The sequence below is a fragment of the Lampetra fluviatilis genome, chromosome 26 (assembly GCF_964198595.1).
Source record: "Lampetra fluviatilis chromosome 26, kcLamFluv1.1, whole genome shotgun sequence".
In the NCBI taxonomy this organism is placed as follows: domain Eukaryota; kingdom Metazoa; phylum Chordata; class Hyperoartia; order Petromyzontiformes; family Petromyzontidae; genus Lampetra; species Lampetra fluviatilis.
The window spans coordinates 8,550,455-8,567,262 of record NC_136300.1 but is presented as its reverse complement, the minus strand read 5'-3'; the positions used below and the strand labels follow the sequence as shown (position 1 = coordinate 8,567,262).

Sequence of the window (16,808 nt, the reverse complement as noted above, 5' to 3'; positions counted from 1 at the left end):
TTATTAGCAATTACAGTTGTGATGGTTTCATGGAAATTTCATAACCCTCTCGACCATTCGTGAACCTCACCACATATCTCACCAATTCCAGAGTTAAGATTTGTACAATTTTAGAGGCAGGGTGCGCAATGGCATGCTTACAGAAAATAAAATATCAATTTTTTTCTATATTTAACAAATGTAACTTTACACTGCGTAGCCATGTGACCAGTGGGCGCATGGTCGAGTGTGTGTGAGCGTGCGTGACTCTGAGTATGTGTGCGTGACTCTGAGTGTGTGGCTCTGAGTGTGTGTGTGGCTCTTTAGTGTGTGTGTGTGCGTGGGAGAACGGTAGGGTAGCGGTTAGCGCGTTGTGCTACGAACCCTGCGACCCGACTTCGATTCCCGCTCACGGCCAACACTAGTGGCGATTATTTTAACTGGTTCTGGGCCTCCCCTAGGTCGACTCAGCCTAAAATGAGTACCTGGTGCATCGCCACTAGGGGACAAAGGAGGCCGGGCGTGGTGCTGGCCACCCACCTCCTCGTGTGCAGTGTCGGACTTCATAGGTTGCTCGCGAAGAGCACTTGCCCCAACAGTCTGCTAAGGCTATACGGGGGATCTTTGTCTTTGTGACTCTGAGCAGGTGAGCCCGATCTGTGCTCGTATTTGCATGTTTAATAGGGGATTCTCGCGTACGAAGAAATGTGAACGTTTCTAACAACACAGAGGCTTGCTTAATGGATTGGCTTTGCAGATTGTTAAATATAATTGTGCAGGCTGTACTGCAGTTGATATTGAAACCCAATATAAAATGACGTGTGTTTCCTACACAATAACTGTTGATAATTTTGAAACATTTCAATACGACTTGTAAAGTAACATTACTTTATTGTTTTAACATATATAATTTACAATGATTGACACTCGACCATTTTGTGATGTTCATGTGCTGCGTCACCCATAGTTGTGCTTCTCGCCATTCATTCTCCACGTGGGAATGTCCCCCTCCACACTCCCAGGTGCCCTGTGCCACACGGTTCAACATTCGCGCAAGCAGCTCATTTCACCTGAACACATCCATTCCCACTCTCGACAACCACACCCACACGGGACATGCAGAGCTGCCCTGAATACTTTATTTACGATGTTGACTTGACAAGCGCTTGCTTCGTGGTCGTGAACACATATTTGTTCTCTTCTAGATGCTACCGAGTGCCCACGAAGCATTTTGGCACAAATCAAAAGTTACCCTTTTCTGAGCTGGCACAATGTAACGGCAGTGAAGTTGGTGTGGTTGTATACGACATCCTGAAACCGGTGGCATCAGCAACTGGAGTCGTTGCATGGGTTCACACAGACAAGAGATGGGACTCATCAGACGGGGATTACAGGGGAAGGGGGTTCTGGGGAAGAGTCGGTCCACGGTCCACCTGATCAAGACGCAGCGATGCCCTCCATCATCTTCAGGAACTCTGCAAGTACAAGGCCACGAATGTCGTCAGTCCACGCGTCCATCCGCTGCCGAACGAAGGCATCCCCGTACAGCGGCGTTTGACCATACTTCACCGCGCTGGTCGGCGCAGGTTGGTGAAGAGTGTCCTTGGACCGGTTTAGATATATCTCGCCACTCGTGTCGGCCATGGCCGGGAATCAAACGCAGGTGTCTGGGTTCATAGTACAGGGCACTCCACCCCAGTTTCGCCTCTAGTTGTTTGAATTGCTAATTGTGTTTAATTGCCATACGTTTGCGTGGAGTGTGGGTCAATTGTCATTCGCGCGTGTTTATAAAGGATCATGCAACCCAATCCATGCATATAGCAGCCCCCTTATCTTGTAGACGCCTGCTCAGGCTGCGTCCTAGGGTGCCCGATAAAAGCTTAAAAGTGGGGCGAGAACCAAGCGTCTACTCGCGTCCTCCCGCGTTCGCAGGACACCGCACGAGAGGGAACGCGAGTGACACCCCGGCGACGTGGACTGGGGCGGCTCATCGTCAAGGTCCTCGTTCTCGGAGCGTCAACGTCTTATGATCCCGGCAGGCCGAGACGCAGGCCGGCAAGACGCCCACGCGATGAGAGACTGGAGGGTTGCTATTGGTGGCAGGTGGGGTTTTCGCAGCCAATTTGATTCGCAATGAGCTGGCCAAATTCGTGTCGTTAGACTTATGCAGACTAACATTGAGAAAACACAATGCGGTCATCCCAACATCCTATGATAATAATTTTTATTTTCAACAAATCCCACAACAACAACAACCTCCCACACTTCGTTAAATAACGCTCCCGCAACGTGGGGGAGCGGTGCAGAGGATCTCGCTCTGCCCTCACCGTCAAAGTCCAGACGCCCGTCGCAGTTCTTGTCGCCATCCTTCATCAGCTCATCCATCTCAAGGTCCGTGACGTTCTCGCCCGTGTTCAGCAGGATTTCCTTCAGCTCATCCCGATCGATGTAGCCATCGCCGTTCCTGGAAACACGTGCGGTTGTGTGAGAGGTGTGCTCGTCCTAATCCGGGATTCGTTCGACGAGCGGGCAGTCTGCGCTGCCACTCCGTGCGCGCGAGGGGTTGGTTGCGGCACCAATTCGCATCGCGCCAGGTCATCTGTGCGATGTTTTCAAAGTTAAATGTTTGCCAACGATGAACGTATCCCCAGCACGGAACGTTCCCCCCCCACCTGCTGCCCCTGAACTCTGCAGTGGAGCTCTACGCGGACTCGTTGCACGTGGAGCCGTGAGGTTGACACGTGACGCGTCAGGTGGTGACGGCTTCTACGAGAACGACAGGAGGAATACCGTCGAGGACGCGGGCTCTCGACCCTCCGCACTCGCCGATAACAGTACAGCGCTCTGGAAGCAGCAGTGAGGGGGTTCTTTCCCGTGTGCATCGTGGTGCCATGCCCTGGCTCGCCGGCGGAATGCAGTACAGCAAGTGTGGACTGATATGGTCCGTCCATCTGTATGGGATAGAGTGTTGCCCCCTCGCATGCGTGGGGTTTTCTCCGGGTCCTCCGGTTGCCTCCCACTGGTATACACACTCACCGATTGGCTGAAAACAACTTAATATGTAGAGAACTACAGAGCAATTGGTGGTGCCGGCTCACCGCCGGGCAGCAGCCTTCCAGTCTGGTTTGTGGTTTCTACTCAGCGAATGTGAGATGCAATTTGGATGAACGAGGAAACTCTCTAAAATTAATCGTTCGATTTGGATTGATCCCTTGACCGGTCCACTGGCATGGCTTTAACATGCAAGACTCCCTTCTATGCAGCCAAAACCCACAGGCTTTGCGGTTGCGCAGAGACATTTATAAAGACAAGATTTGTCTGTGTAAATGCTCGTTTTATCCCAACGCGTGTTAATGGTCCTTGCACCTTGTGGTTTGAAAGGCGCTCTATAAATAAGGTTTCTTATTTTATTATCATCACGAGTATTTTTGTCTAGAAATTTCCCAAGGGGAAGTGGGAACGATATTATTGGACGTTGAATTGTGTTTGTGCAGTGTTTTTAATTTCCCCTGTGACGACGCAGTTGGTTTTTTTCGTGCTCATTTCTCTTTGCTTCGTTGCTGTACTTTTACTTTATTGATCATTTGCTTTTGTCATTTTGGTGAATCGCTATCAGAATATTTATCTATACTGGAGGAATCCGATGAACTATAAAGCTCTTTTTCACAGTTGTCCACTTTGTTTCACAGATGTCCAGTCGAAGGTTCGCAGCCCTTTTGATCAGTGCCGGATTATCCCAACGGCACAAGTAGCTACATGTGTAGTAGCTACATGTGTAGTAGCTGCATGTGTAGAAGCTGCATGTGTGGTAGCTACATATGTAGTAGCTACACATGTAGTAGCTACGGGCCCAGCACTTTCAAGGGCCCCGCACTAAATGCTTTCAAGCTATCAATTCCGGTCCAGTGATTATGCACTTGCTCTATTACTATAGTACTATACCGCCTTCAAATTTTATGAATGACTGGGTGTTTAAGGTTAGCGATTTGTCGTATTATCTAGCTGTATAGCAAATGCAAAAATACGATTACTTTGCTATGCAAAAGTTTTGTGTTTTAAAATTTGTGTGGTTTTTATTTATTAAATTTATGGCTCCTTTATCACATATGCTACAGGCCCCGCACTAGCTTAATCCGGCACATGCTTTTGGTCAAACAAACCATCGACGACTTGAGACTTTTTCGAGACACGTGCGCGCGTCAATCGATGGCCAAGGTATGCCACGCGCTCCCCACTCACGTGTCGAGGATGCGGAACGCCTCTGCCAACTCCTCCTCCGTCTGGCCGGCGGACTCCTCCTTCATCTGCCGCACCATCATCACCAGGAACTCCTCGAAGTCGATCGTGCCGCTGCCTGCCACGGCGCGCGCGTGGGTAGACGGGGAGGCCAGCGGTCAATGTCGTTGTGCGTTCACTCTCCAGCACACAACCGGTGCGCTGAACGCGTGACGAATTGCCTTGTTTTGATTACGTGTGCAAACATTACTAATTGGCTGCGTCGGGTGGCGGCGGGTTTTATGACATTCTAGGGGGTTTTATGACACATTTATATTTACGCGCTCTAAGCCCCCCCCCCGCCCCCCAAAATCAACTTCTGTTATGGAAAGGCCTTTGGTTAACGAGGGGGGCATTCAGTGGGGTGGCTTCTTCACTCGCCACGGGAGTTTGACGTTTTGCAGGGGGAGGTCGATTGGGCCGTTCGAATAGCGGAGATACGACGAGGACATCAACTTGACCTCGACGAATCGTTAAATATTAACTCGATATTGGCATACAAATCAGTTGAAGTGCGTTACACTCCAGTTGACTCTTACACAAGTGCAGTCCCACACTATTTGTTTGTCTCTGTGAGTGTGTGTGGTGGGGAGCGGTAGTGTAGCGGTCAGCGCGCTGCGCTATGAACCCGAGTTCGATTCCCGCTCACGGCCAACACCCAGTGACGATTATCTGAACCGGTCCTGGGCCTCCTCTAGGTCGGCTCAGCCTCAAATGAGCACCTAGTGCGGTGTGTAAACATCGCCACTGGGGAGACAAAGGCGGTCGGGCGTGGTGTTGACCACCCACCCCCTCGTGTACCGTTCAGTCCTTCATAGGTGCTCGCTAACAGCACTTGCCCCTACAATCTGTTAAGGCTATACGGGGGATCTTTGTTGCGTGTGACATGCACCGTGTATTCGGTGTTGGGAGCGGTGAGCGCCCTTGGATGAGAGGGTTGGAGGTTTGCCACGGTGGCCAGATGTTAACTACCTCGCCTGGTATGCAGGAGTAAGGGTTGTCACGTAAGGAGGTTGTGGGTTCGATGCCAACCCTGACGCCTGCTGTATTTGGAGTTTGCATGTCTCTCTCTTTCTCTTCTCATGGTCACTTGGATTTTTTTCTCCGGGGCCTCCGGTTTTCCCCTCCGCATTTCGAATCAACATCACGCGTTTAGTGTATTTGGCTGCTAGAAATGTCCACACGATGAGCCACTTCCTTGAGCTATCATTTGCGATTGCCAGGTCGCTTCTGAAACAACTCGCTGCTCCCGTGCAATGCGTCTGCTCATGGTCATCCCATCCACCTGGTGTCAAATGCCAATGCTCGTCTCGTACACTAAAGCCCAGGCAGCATGACTACAAATATACTGTACCTCTCGCCCAGTGGCGGAGGCAGCAGCAGCAAGGGAATGAGTCTGTAGGCCAGGGGTGGGGAAACTCTTTTCTGCCAAGGGCCATTTGGATATTTATAACATAATTTACGGGCCATACAAAATTATCAATTTAAAAATTAGCCCGTTATATTTGGTCAAACATTTAATTAACTCAACCCCTAATGCGATGGCTGGAACTGCTTCTCTTTGGCGAGGCGTGTGATGTTAGCTGGTATTGATGATGTTGCTACTCGCAACTGCTTTTCCAGGTTTGCTCCTAGATTTATTGAATTTCGAGTCCCGCCTGCGGTTGCCTTGGCAGGGCCACACCAAATGATTTCGCGGGGCCTTACACGGCCCGCGGGCCGGACGTTCCCCACCCCTGCTGTAGGTCGTGGGGGGCTTGGGAGTGGTAGACTGTCACCGCGGTCTGTACGTCTGCAGCCGCGCCACGCTGAATACGTCGTGAGCGTGAGAAGACGTCGTTTGGCGTACCATCCTCGTCCACCTCCTCAATGATGGCGTCCAGCTCCTCCTTGGTGGGGTTCTGTCCCAGCAGCTTCATCACCTTGCCCAGTTCGCTGGTGCTGATGTCACCGCCACCGTCCGCGTCGAACATGTCGAAGGCCGCCTTGAACTCTGCTCGCGGAGAGGGGAGACGCGTGGGTTCATGGCGCCTGCTGACCGCCCCTCCCTCAACCTCTCCCCAGCCTCCACCCCCCCCTCATGCGACATCGGCAGTAGCGTAACAAGCGGGGGGGCAGGGGGTGCCTTGCCCACCACCCTCCGCCTGGTGCCAAAGCCACGTAGTTTGGGGGCCCTCTTAACAACCACCACCACGAGATATCTCTTCAACAACAGTGTAAAAAAACAACAACGCTTATTTAAATCGCCGTTGCAATTGCTTTTTTTTTCATAAAAAAATTTTCATTTACGTTTCCACTTGAATTTTTATTTTATTGGAGAAGTATTGGGGCCACCCCACCTGACCGATTGCCGCACCCACGTGAGCTGATAATGTCGTTACTACGACACTGCCAAGAGGGTGCCGATTGCAACTCAAGCGATGAATATGGGGTTCACTCACGCGCGTGCGGCTCTACACTCAGCCGCATTCTTCACTGCAAGGTCTCTCTCTCTCGATGTCACCGACACAATGTGTACTACACATGCCAAGCTTTCTAGGTTACTGAACTCGACATGTACGGGACGCGGTGCAATTACAATGTTGTATTCCAATTGCGTCTAGATGCGGCCACATTTCGAGATACTTAGGCGCTTGCAAGTTCAACTATTGAGCCTCAGTACTCTGTCATACTATACTGGTATTAGAAGAAACAAAGTTTTGATGGCTGGAGGGATGGACGAACAGATGGAGGTAACGTCCAAAGGACGTGTGGGTGGCTAGTTTTTAATAACATGTATACTCGTACTCTTTGGTTCTTTCGGTAAAGTCATGTAGTTATAAATAAAAGAAAAGAAAACAAATCACGACGTTTCGATCGCAACACAAGCGGTCGTCATTAGGATCATCAGGATGACGATCGCTTGTGTTGCGATCGAAACGTCGTGATTTATTTGATTTTATTTCTAACTACGTGACTTTACCGAAAGAACCAAAGAGTATGGATTCCTGCAGTCACGAAAGCTTCAAATCAAGATGTATACTCGTATTTTACGTGGAAATCAACAGTGGCTTTCCTGAGGTGGCCGGGTGGCTCAGAGGTCAGAGCACAGAGCTGGTACTTATGAGAACATGGGTAAGATTCTGGGTTTCAGCGATCCTGTGGTTAAACCGAGATCTCGAGTGTAGCGAGTCGATGGTTTCATCTCGGTCACCAATGACTGCACACACACATTTTTTTTTAAAAATCCCTAACGCTAACTTGATTCTGCACTTAATTTTGCTGAATTCCCCTCTTGTGTGGACCAAAGTGCCGCAGGTAGCTCTGTGAGATTTCCAAAATGGGCACTTCATCTCATGGCAAATGCGAATCACATCATCGGTATCGAACTGGAGGGACACGTGATGTATAACGGTGGTTTTCCTATGGATAGACTGGTCCTCGCCATGGTAATGTAGAATTGTCATCCCTGGCTTCAGACTCCCAGTGGAGATGGGCATCAACACCGCAGCACATTTTCAGAGACACACTTTGGACTTTTGAGGCTTTTACGAGTTGTGAGTAGCGTTTAGATAGGACTATGTATTATCTATAAACAACTCATTACTAAATTATGCCACGGTTCTGTATGCAGTACTCACCTGGACTCGGGTGGCGGGGATAGGTAACTTAACAGACAACACTCCCTCCCAAAACTGAACCCGTAGCTCAATTATTGTCATGTATATCAGACAACGGCGATGTCAACCATTGCCAGTCTACCAGTATCTTCTGCTTTCCCCCCGTTATCCGCGACCTCACACCCGCGTCTTGCCACGTGCGAGCGCTCCGGCCTTACCAGCGATCTGTTCTTCGTTGAGGTAGGCACGAGCATCGTGCTGTGCCTCTGTCTGCAGGTCGCACGCACGCACACACACACACATCGCGATCTTCACTCTGCTTGTGAATCAATTACTTTGGCTCTGGCAGCAAGCTGGGGTCATCGATACAATAAATAACTCAATCATGCTGGTTGTAGCACGTGCATTGCCTGCCATTGCGGCATCGTCATTTCATTTGATGCGACGAACTTGGACCAAAAAAACACACTTCACAAACTTGGTCGTCAAAGCAGAAATGAATGCAAATGGACTGATCGGGATGGCGATAGCGCTCGGTGTAACCGGACGTTTGAAGCCACAGCTTGCAGAATCGGACGTATTGTGTTTGCACTGCGGTGCTTTATGTAATTAACACTATCACTGGAGAGCGTGTTTCATCATTACGGCAATGTACTATGTTTAAATATTGCCTTCAACAATCAAATTAGTAATCGGTCCAAGTGTTGATGAACGCGCCTCTGTTCGGCGCTTGTAAATATGCGTTGTCTCAGCTAACAGCAGGAAAAGCTGCTCGTAAAAAAGATTGAATTTCAAATGCCATGATAATTCCTATACAAACCCCCCCACCCCATATATTATAAGCGCTGAAAAAGTTGTGTCATTGGCCGGTGAAAGTGATTGGTTATTGACAACTCAAATGTCAAATGAAGTTTCCTCCCGGTCAGTGAGCGCGTGAATTCTGAACTGAGAAGGCATGTAACCCATTTCCCCAGCGTATATTCAAATCTAAAGGCATGCTTGGATTGGTATATATCCGTGTACACGAGAACACGTGTTCACGTATATAACCCAATGCTGTGCCGATGCACGCTCCAACGTATACCTGCTCAAGTGAGCAATGTGTTTGCGAAATCCATGGCTCACTGGTCATTATAATTGAAAAAAAAATAATCCTCATGAATATTTTAGGTAAAAACAAATGTGTGTTTGTTATTTCTGAAACGTGAAATAATCAACACAAATTGTTGTTTCATAGCAAAAGATCAAATTATGTCGATATCGCGTGCGTTACTGGCAGCACGTGCGTGATAATGATTTAAAGTCGTGACGTTCCAGTGATGAGAAAACTCGCCGCAGGCTTAGTTTGAGTGAAATGCAGTTGTACTGGAAGTACGGCAAAGCATAAGAACAACGCTGCACAGTAGAGAAAACAATATGTACCACATATAGAGTTGCAAAACTATGGCAAAACCCAAATCGCGATGATCGTCCTCTCGCGGAAATTGATATCGTATCATGAAAAATGATATCGCGGCAACCCAAGCAGAGCGGGCACACTCGGGCGCCGTTCCCGCTCCTACTCCGTGATGCCGGGGCGTGGAATGAGCCCATAGAAGGCGCTCCTCCATCTCCCGTCCGCCTGGACTTGCCAGCACGCATAGAGCCACTCACCGAGCTCCCACACTGTGCACGCATTGGCCATGCAGTCGCATGCAAGGCAGTGTACTGCTGAGTGTGTGACAAACCGCGCCCTCGTCTCCCTGCACGAGAGAAACACAAAAAAGAGAGAAACGGAACGGGAAATTAACGTCGAGCGAGCGACTTCATGAACAGCCCCGAAGAGCCACGCAGGTGGCACTCGAAGAGCACACCTCCGATGAGCGCGGTTGGCCTACGTACGGTGCGAATGAAGTTCAACATGTATACAACATATATACAAGGACTGTTTTCTTGGAATTTCTTGGAATTTCTCTCACTTGATACAGCTATCGTGCTGTGACGGTTCCACCTGAAGACGGAAGCTTGTGTTGCCTCCGAAACGTCGTGATTTTTATTTTATTTTTTATTTTACTTTTATTAATTTTAATTTTTTACCTACGTGACTTTACCTAAAAAACCTAAGAATATGAATCCTTGCAGTCACGAAAGCTTCAAATCTAGAATGTATACAACACACATAGCATCGGTATATTACACTCACCGTTTTTTGGGATTGCGTATAATCTATGTTCAGCTCTGAAGGGGGATTGACTCGGTTCCCTTTCTGTGTAGAATTTCCATCCGTCACCCACCTGTGACGTTGCTTTTATCTTTGAACGTATGGCACGGAATTAGTCGTGAATAAGGAGATTATTTTGCACGAGAGAAGTGTTATAGGCATCTGCTATAAATAAATAAAAACCTTTCATCTATGATGATGGCTTATCCGCAAACTTGCACCTGACGGGAACGATTTAGCCTGTAGCTCCTATCCAATTAAAAGTAGAAAGCCTTTCCTGTAATCCGTCGTGGTATCTGGTTGACAGCAACACAGCCAAAGTACAAAATGCTCAGTAGGTACTTGCAACACACTTTCCTATCATTATCTACCTTGCAAAACAGACATGTCTATTCTATCCTACTTGATGCCGTCTTATCTAAAATTCGCTATAAATCCAAATGTCCGCCTGCACGCTGGCATGTCTTGCATTGAAACCAGCCCCATGAACAGTGCAGTGTGATAACCTCAGGGTCTATTTCATTGCTGAAATCACCCACGCTGACTTTCACTCCGAGCATACGGAGAGAATATCATGGACATCGGGATAAGGGTGGCACGCGCTGCATGTGTGTGTGTTTTTTTAAACAATCTCGTTCACATCATCTTTACTTTAGCTTCTGATCGTGGGAAAACCGATGCCAACGTCGCCCCCCCCCCCCTACTGGCAGAGTGGAATGTCCCCACTCCCCGGCCGGACGTCATTCGCCTTGTCCCGCGCAGGAACAGCTGCCACCAGGCGATTTCCCCTCTGGGCTAAAACTACAACTGGGCATTTGTATGAGTGCGAAGATACGTTGGTGCAAGGTGCTTTGGGTTGCCGAGGCATTGAAGTGCCCTATGAATACAAAGCCTCATATTGGGCGGCTGTTGATTCGACTATGAACAAACCAGGCTTGCAAGTAACCAGCAAGCAGCGTGTATCACGCAGTGCTCACGAGGCCCTCTTGCTGTGCACGTGCGTGCACCAACCTGGGGGAGTGTCCGATCTCTCTAAAGACGTCACCTCCAGTGGTTGCGTTGTGGACAATGACAGATAAAGGGATGGATATATCATGCCAATGCCTTGTATCCGCGTTACACCGTGTCCTTCCACAGCCTTCCTCCTATCCACCATTTCTCAGACATTAAGGAGGGAAAATTGTTCATTGAGAACATGATGGATTGTGGATTTGCCTAATTCTGTGGTCAGTTGGAGATGTGGAATTAGAGAGTTATGGATAAGGAGCTTACTGCACGAACGTTTGAGATAACGGACAGTTTTGCGTGAAGCTTTCCTTATAACATGTTTTTTTACGGCGTATGTATACGACAATGGGGTGCACAGTACAGTAGAAGGTTCTAGAGGCTGTGAAATATACTAAAGGAACGCGATGCCCGTGAAGAGACGGAGCGCATCAATCGGCAGCGAGCGCTTTCCACGTTTTGTCTGCTTCCCATGCAGAGGTGGAGCGCTCCCCCAGGTGGCCACGGCTCATCATCCACCAAGATCGCTCCACACGATGAGAGAGACAGAGAGCCATCTCAATGTTCTAAGTTCCTGTCGTGTAAGTTTTTAACATCTGATTAGCACGGTTGGCTACGTACTGTGCGACATAAGTTCAACATACATACAACCTCAACTTGGCTAAATGTAAATGTTTAAATATCAAAGAGAATCCAACATGGCACTTCCCTTGCCTGTATTAAAATATACCTCTTGCTAAAGGTTTCTGTTTGGTGTTTTAACATTTTAACACCTGTTTTATTGCCAGAAAGGGTAAAACCAATTATTATATCAAAGAAAATTAACAACGAAATTAATACACGAATTATGGATTTGTGGAAAAACGTTAGTTAGTTAGTTATACGTTAACCTGAAAAAAATCAATTGTGCTCGGTTGGTGCATAAATAATATGCCATGAACAAGTGCCACAATACATATCGCTGGGGGAGCCAGGCAAGGTGACACGCGTTTGCCAAAGTTATTCACAGCAACACGGGAAGATGATTGGTCAAAGATTTGAATAGAATAAACATTCGCCATCTCAGATTTGCTGACGAAGTACTGTAGTCATTGTATAGTCAATGCGAAATAACTACAGAAAATGTTTAAAGAACTGAGTAAAGAAGGCTGCAGAGTTGGACTCAAGATAAATTAAAACAAAATTTATGTCCCGCAAGTTCCTGTCCCGAAACGTCGTGATTTTATTGTTTTATTTTTATTAATTTTTATTTCATTTTTTACCTACGTGACTTTACCGAAAGAACTAAGAGTATGAATCCTGTCCCTCTGTTTGTGTTGCACGTGGGTTTAGGCAGCTCCGCGTCGTGGCCACTGGAAGGGCCGATGGCCGCCGGTTGGGCGAGAGAGAGAGAGTAAGCACCGAGTGCGAGCCAAAGGAGGCAACGCGCCCCACGAGGACGACCACCGTGGAGATGCGGTGAGTGATGAGATCTCCTGAGTGGGATATTCCATCTCACGATCATGACACATGGTGGCGGATTGAGGGGGGGGGGGGCCTTCATCCAGCAGTGGAATGATCCGTGACTGACGAATCAACCGTTATCGACACGAATATTTACTGTGGTGACTCATGCTTTATACTATATCTGAATGTTTTTATATATATGGAAATACATTTTAGTTTGGCCAACACAACATTCACCACAGTCAACACTTTGAATCCGCGGGGCCTTTTTTTTAATATACGAACGTGCATATCTGCCTGCGTGTGCACATGTTGTATTTTTAGTGGGCGAATACGGACCGCCTAATAAGGAGGCGCTGAGGGCTGGACGGGGCGATACGGCTACTGTGACAGCGGATCGGGTGTCGTGCCGAGACGATGGTGAAGCTTAACCCCCCAGCCCCCGCAGCCCCCCCCCCCAGAGCCCCCCCCCCCACGCGTCTCAGCTTAGAGCAGCAGCAGCGTGCTATTCAGAACACGCAGGCGAGTAGAAAACGCCATAAAGCGAAGAAGACTCACGTAAATAGATTCTAGCATGTGCATTTTAATTAGGGCCCAGAAATACCGAACATGCACCGAAGGCAATTGCAATTTGACGTCGCGCAAAGTGACACGTGTTAATTATTGGAGCGTTTTGCAAAGAAGTTAAAAGCAAATACTTGTAAAGTTGGTGGCAAATCATAATCTGATGTTATTAATCGGTATCATTATGGAACTCGTGTAATACAATCGGCCACAAAAAAAATGTCAGCGTGTGGGCTTTTGCCTTAAGACTGAAGGCTATAAATAAGATGTTGATTATCTACTTACGATCTAAATTTGTCCTTTTACACAAATCAGATGCCATGTTATATTTAAGGAATAACTTACAGGGATATTTGCTTGGAAACACTTAATTTTCTCTGTATATGTCATCATTCAGCGTAATTTTTACGAAATGTATAGTTTGTATATTAAGAGTCATGAATCTGAAACCTGATCTTTGTGGAGGTGCATCATTATTTTAAGAGAAATATCAACCGATAGAGTTCTAAACGCAATACATCGTAATATATTTTCAAACGTAATCATAAATGCGTTTTAAAATGTTTAATACAATTATAACATATTCGTACAATTAACAAAAAATCGTCTTAGCCAATACCTTAAATCTCACTTGTGCACGCATTAACATTTCTGAACATTTTAAATCTAATTACATCTCATTTCAGTTACATAACCATGACTTCGAAACAATGTAATTCGTGTAACCTTAAACAGTCGCTCTTAAAACACAAACTTTGCACGTGTTGTAATACGATTACGCGATCGCAGAAACACGGATGGAGCACTCACCATGGTACTTGGTAAGGGGTTGTCTTGATTTCTACCAACACTCAGGACCGCCTAGCTGCTCAAACCTTCTTGCCTGAGTGCCGAGTCTAAGGAGATTCGCTCTTAAGTAACCTCTGCCACCTCCTTAATTGGGCTGCCCAAGTTAGCGCAGCTCCCTGTCCTATTATAAAAGCATGAGCTTGCAAGAAGCGGGGGCACGTGGCCCCACGTCGATGGGAGGCGACGTGGGCGCGCTCGGTCAGACAGCACTCGGGAGTTGGAGTTCTGTAACATCACGCTTCGCTCATTATATGATCTTACAACTTTAAAGACTCGGTGGAAGTTTGAGTAGCACATTGGTAGGATGTTTTTTTTTTATCAAATGAACACACGTGTACCATGACAGCCAACTCCACACCTCTTCATTTGACAAACGCACAATTTATTTAGAAAAAAGCAGAACCAGCTAATTCTAGATTTGAAGTTTTCGTGACTGCAAGGATCCATATACTCTTTGGTTCTTTCGGTAAAGTCACGTGGGTGAAATAAATTATTCTTATATTATTTTTATTTCACCTACGTGACTTTACCGAAAGAACCAAAGAGTACAGAAGCAGCTATTTGTTCGACACAACGACACATAGAAAAATCAAGTATACCGATCATAAAGTGATCAAAAATACAAACCGGACTGAATAAACTCACGTAACTGAACATTAAACAACCGCTCAAGGTTTGGCAAACTGAACATGTCAATGGTTACTCCATTTGCCACTGCGATGTTAACTGATTAAAACCACGCACGCTTTGTCAAATGAAACATTGTTTAGCCAAATGAGCCGTAACCAAATGATAAATCAAAACTGATAAACCCAATTCTCTCCACGTGTCAGCTTCTCCCGCTAAAGCCTTCATAGATCCTGCAGCCCAGACTAAAAATATCGAAATGTGTGGATTATGAGAAGTTACAGTGGACCTGACAGTTAAAGCGTATTCGTGACTATGTTGTACATCGGCAGTCATGATTGTTATGCAAACTCCATATGGCAATCGTGGCAAAGGAGATTATAACGTGAGTAGAGTCCATGAAATCTTGAAAATGGCTTTCCCAGTAAAGATGCCGCTCGTCATGCGCTGAAAATGCAACTCTGTATACAACTCTCTATTCTCAGCAGCATGGCACGGGGCAGTGGCGGTGTCGAGAGAGCCGCGGAAGGGAGTGGAGGGCGAGAGGGCAACTAGCTTGCCCGCCCCGTCAGCCAGCCAGCAAAACTTTAAGAATTATATAGTATGACATAGACTGTATATACAATGTAAGCGCATTTTCCGTGACCTTTCCACAAATAATTGTTTTGTCCCTGCACCTTGGATATGAATTTCACGAAATATTATCGTTCAAATGTTCACTTTGTTTTTTTCCAATGGCTTATTGACGATTTATTTACCGTAATTTGTCTCATGTATTTTACTGCAGGGTTCAGGTTCACTTGGAAGAAACTTTTGTCTCATTGTGGTCAGACCAGTAGGTACCAAATATATGTAGAGGTAATTGATTATTACCTTCTTAGATCTATGTCTGGTATAAAAGTTCACTGAAGTAACAGCTATATCTCTATTCTGATGCAAACACATATACAGTGATGTGACCACGTACGTGTCTCTCATATTTATTTGATACCATCCCAGTCAGTCAACCCATGGCACCTGGGTATGTTCCATGACCTCCTGCCAGCGGGCCTTCGACACCTCACGTGGCCTCAAAGTGCACCTAGCATGGCACAAGCGCCGTGGTGACGTCACCACGACTTAGTGGTGAACGGCGGTTTTTCTTGTCGGTCATACTGACTTTGACAGCACTGATGGCAGAAGGAAGTATCTTGCAACATGTTTAATTAACTTTGAGCAGGAGAAAGTTGCACTACAGAATGGAGTGATGTTTACAGATGGGTCGAACACATCAGGACAGAGATTGATGGCTTATGTTTCAGAGAGTGGTGGCATATCGTTCATTACACTCTCTATGCTGGTGTGTTTGACCCCATCAGTACAACATTCTCACTCAATTCTACAGTGCAACTCAAGGGCCATCAGCACAGACAAGTCCACACCACATGGCTTCCAGTACTCACAACTTACCACCCACTTATGCAGCTTTCCCCAAAGACTGCCTGTCAACCCCTTGCAACACTGGCTTCTATCCCAACAAACAAATTACAGTTTATCAATACACAATGTCAGAAATTTCTCACAATCAGAAGTTCAATACCCAGTAAGGGGTCAACTCATCCCATCATCTCTCCTGCGCAGATGGTTTATTGTGGAGAGACTGGACCCTGCCACATGTATGTGGAACTTCCACAAATCACTCACGAGTGCCAAAAGGGATGAACATTCATTTGAGCACCGAGACACGTAGCCTTGATTTCCCTGTGATCTTTATTTAATCTACAGTTCTGGGTCTGACTATTCCCTCACTGAAACGTCCCCAGAAGACCCATTACCATCACGTGCAGCAGTCGGTTACATTCCACCCATGTCCATCAGCTGTGCTGTCCACTGCTCTCCTTAGGCTTGTAAAGATGTGAGGGCGGTATCGAGTGACCAGAGGGGAATGGGGCCAGGCAAGGTTGTTGAGATGCCTCCACTGTTCAGAAGCCTCCTGCATCCAAAACTATAGTGAACCACTGTGGTATGCGCTCTTTCAACGGAGGAGGAACAGCAAAAGTACACGAACTCCCTCCTGAAGCCCTCTCGTGGCTCACAGAACTCGACGTTGGCAGTCAGCTTCTGAACATATTGCCATCATGCGCAAGAATAGAACATTGTGGAACCCTACAGTGGTATACAGTAGATGTTCTCCAAATCCCTTACATTTAGTTAAATAAAAACATATTAAATATCATTACTGGACATTTAATTTTATAAGGGGTTTTGTCTGCTTACTTCAATTA

General features: G+C 46.9%; 1 protein-coding gene across 1 annotated transcript; it reads right to left on the bottom strand.

Annotated features, from left to right (window-relative positions):
• Nucleotides 1-1,098: 1,098 nt before the first annotated feature.
• Nucleotides 1,099-13,943, bottom strand: LOC144942182 (troponin C, skeletal muscle-like). Its single transcript, XM_078868940.1, has 7 exons — nt 13,879-13,943; nt 9,581-9,595; nt 8,072-8,123; nt 6,104-6,247; nt 4,219-4,333; nt 2,307-2,443; nt 1,099-1,454 (listed from the first exon to the last, which is right to left on the bottom strand). The coding sequence occupies exons 1-7, from the start codon at nt 13,879-13,881 to the stop codon at nt 1,417-1,419; spliced, it is 504 nt and encodes a 167-aa protein (XP_078725066.1). The 5' UTR covers nt 13,882-13,943; the 3' UTR covers nt 1,099-1,416.
• Nucleotides 13,944-16,808: the final 2,865 nt, after the last annotated feature.

Bases quoted from the DNA above. Each gene is read 5' to 3' on its own strand.
- LOC144942182 (XM_078868940.1), bottom strand. The intron at 4,334-6,103 runs GTACGCCAAACG...GCGCCGTGGCAG, and splicing joins TGAGGAGGTGGACGAGGATG to GCAGCGGCACGATCGACTTC. The intron at 2,444-4,218 runs GTGAGTGGGGAG...ACGTGTTTCCAG, and splicing joins GCGTTCCGCATCCTCGACAC to GAACGGCGATGGCTACATCG.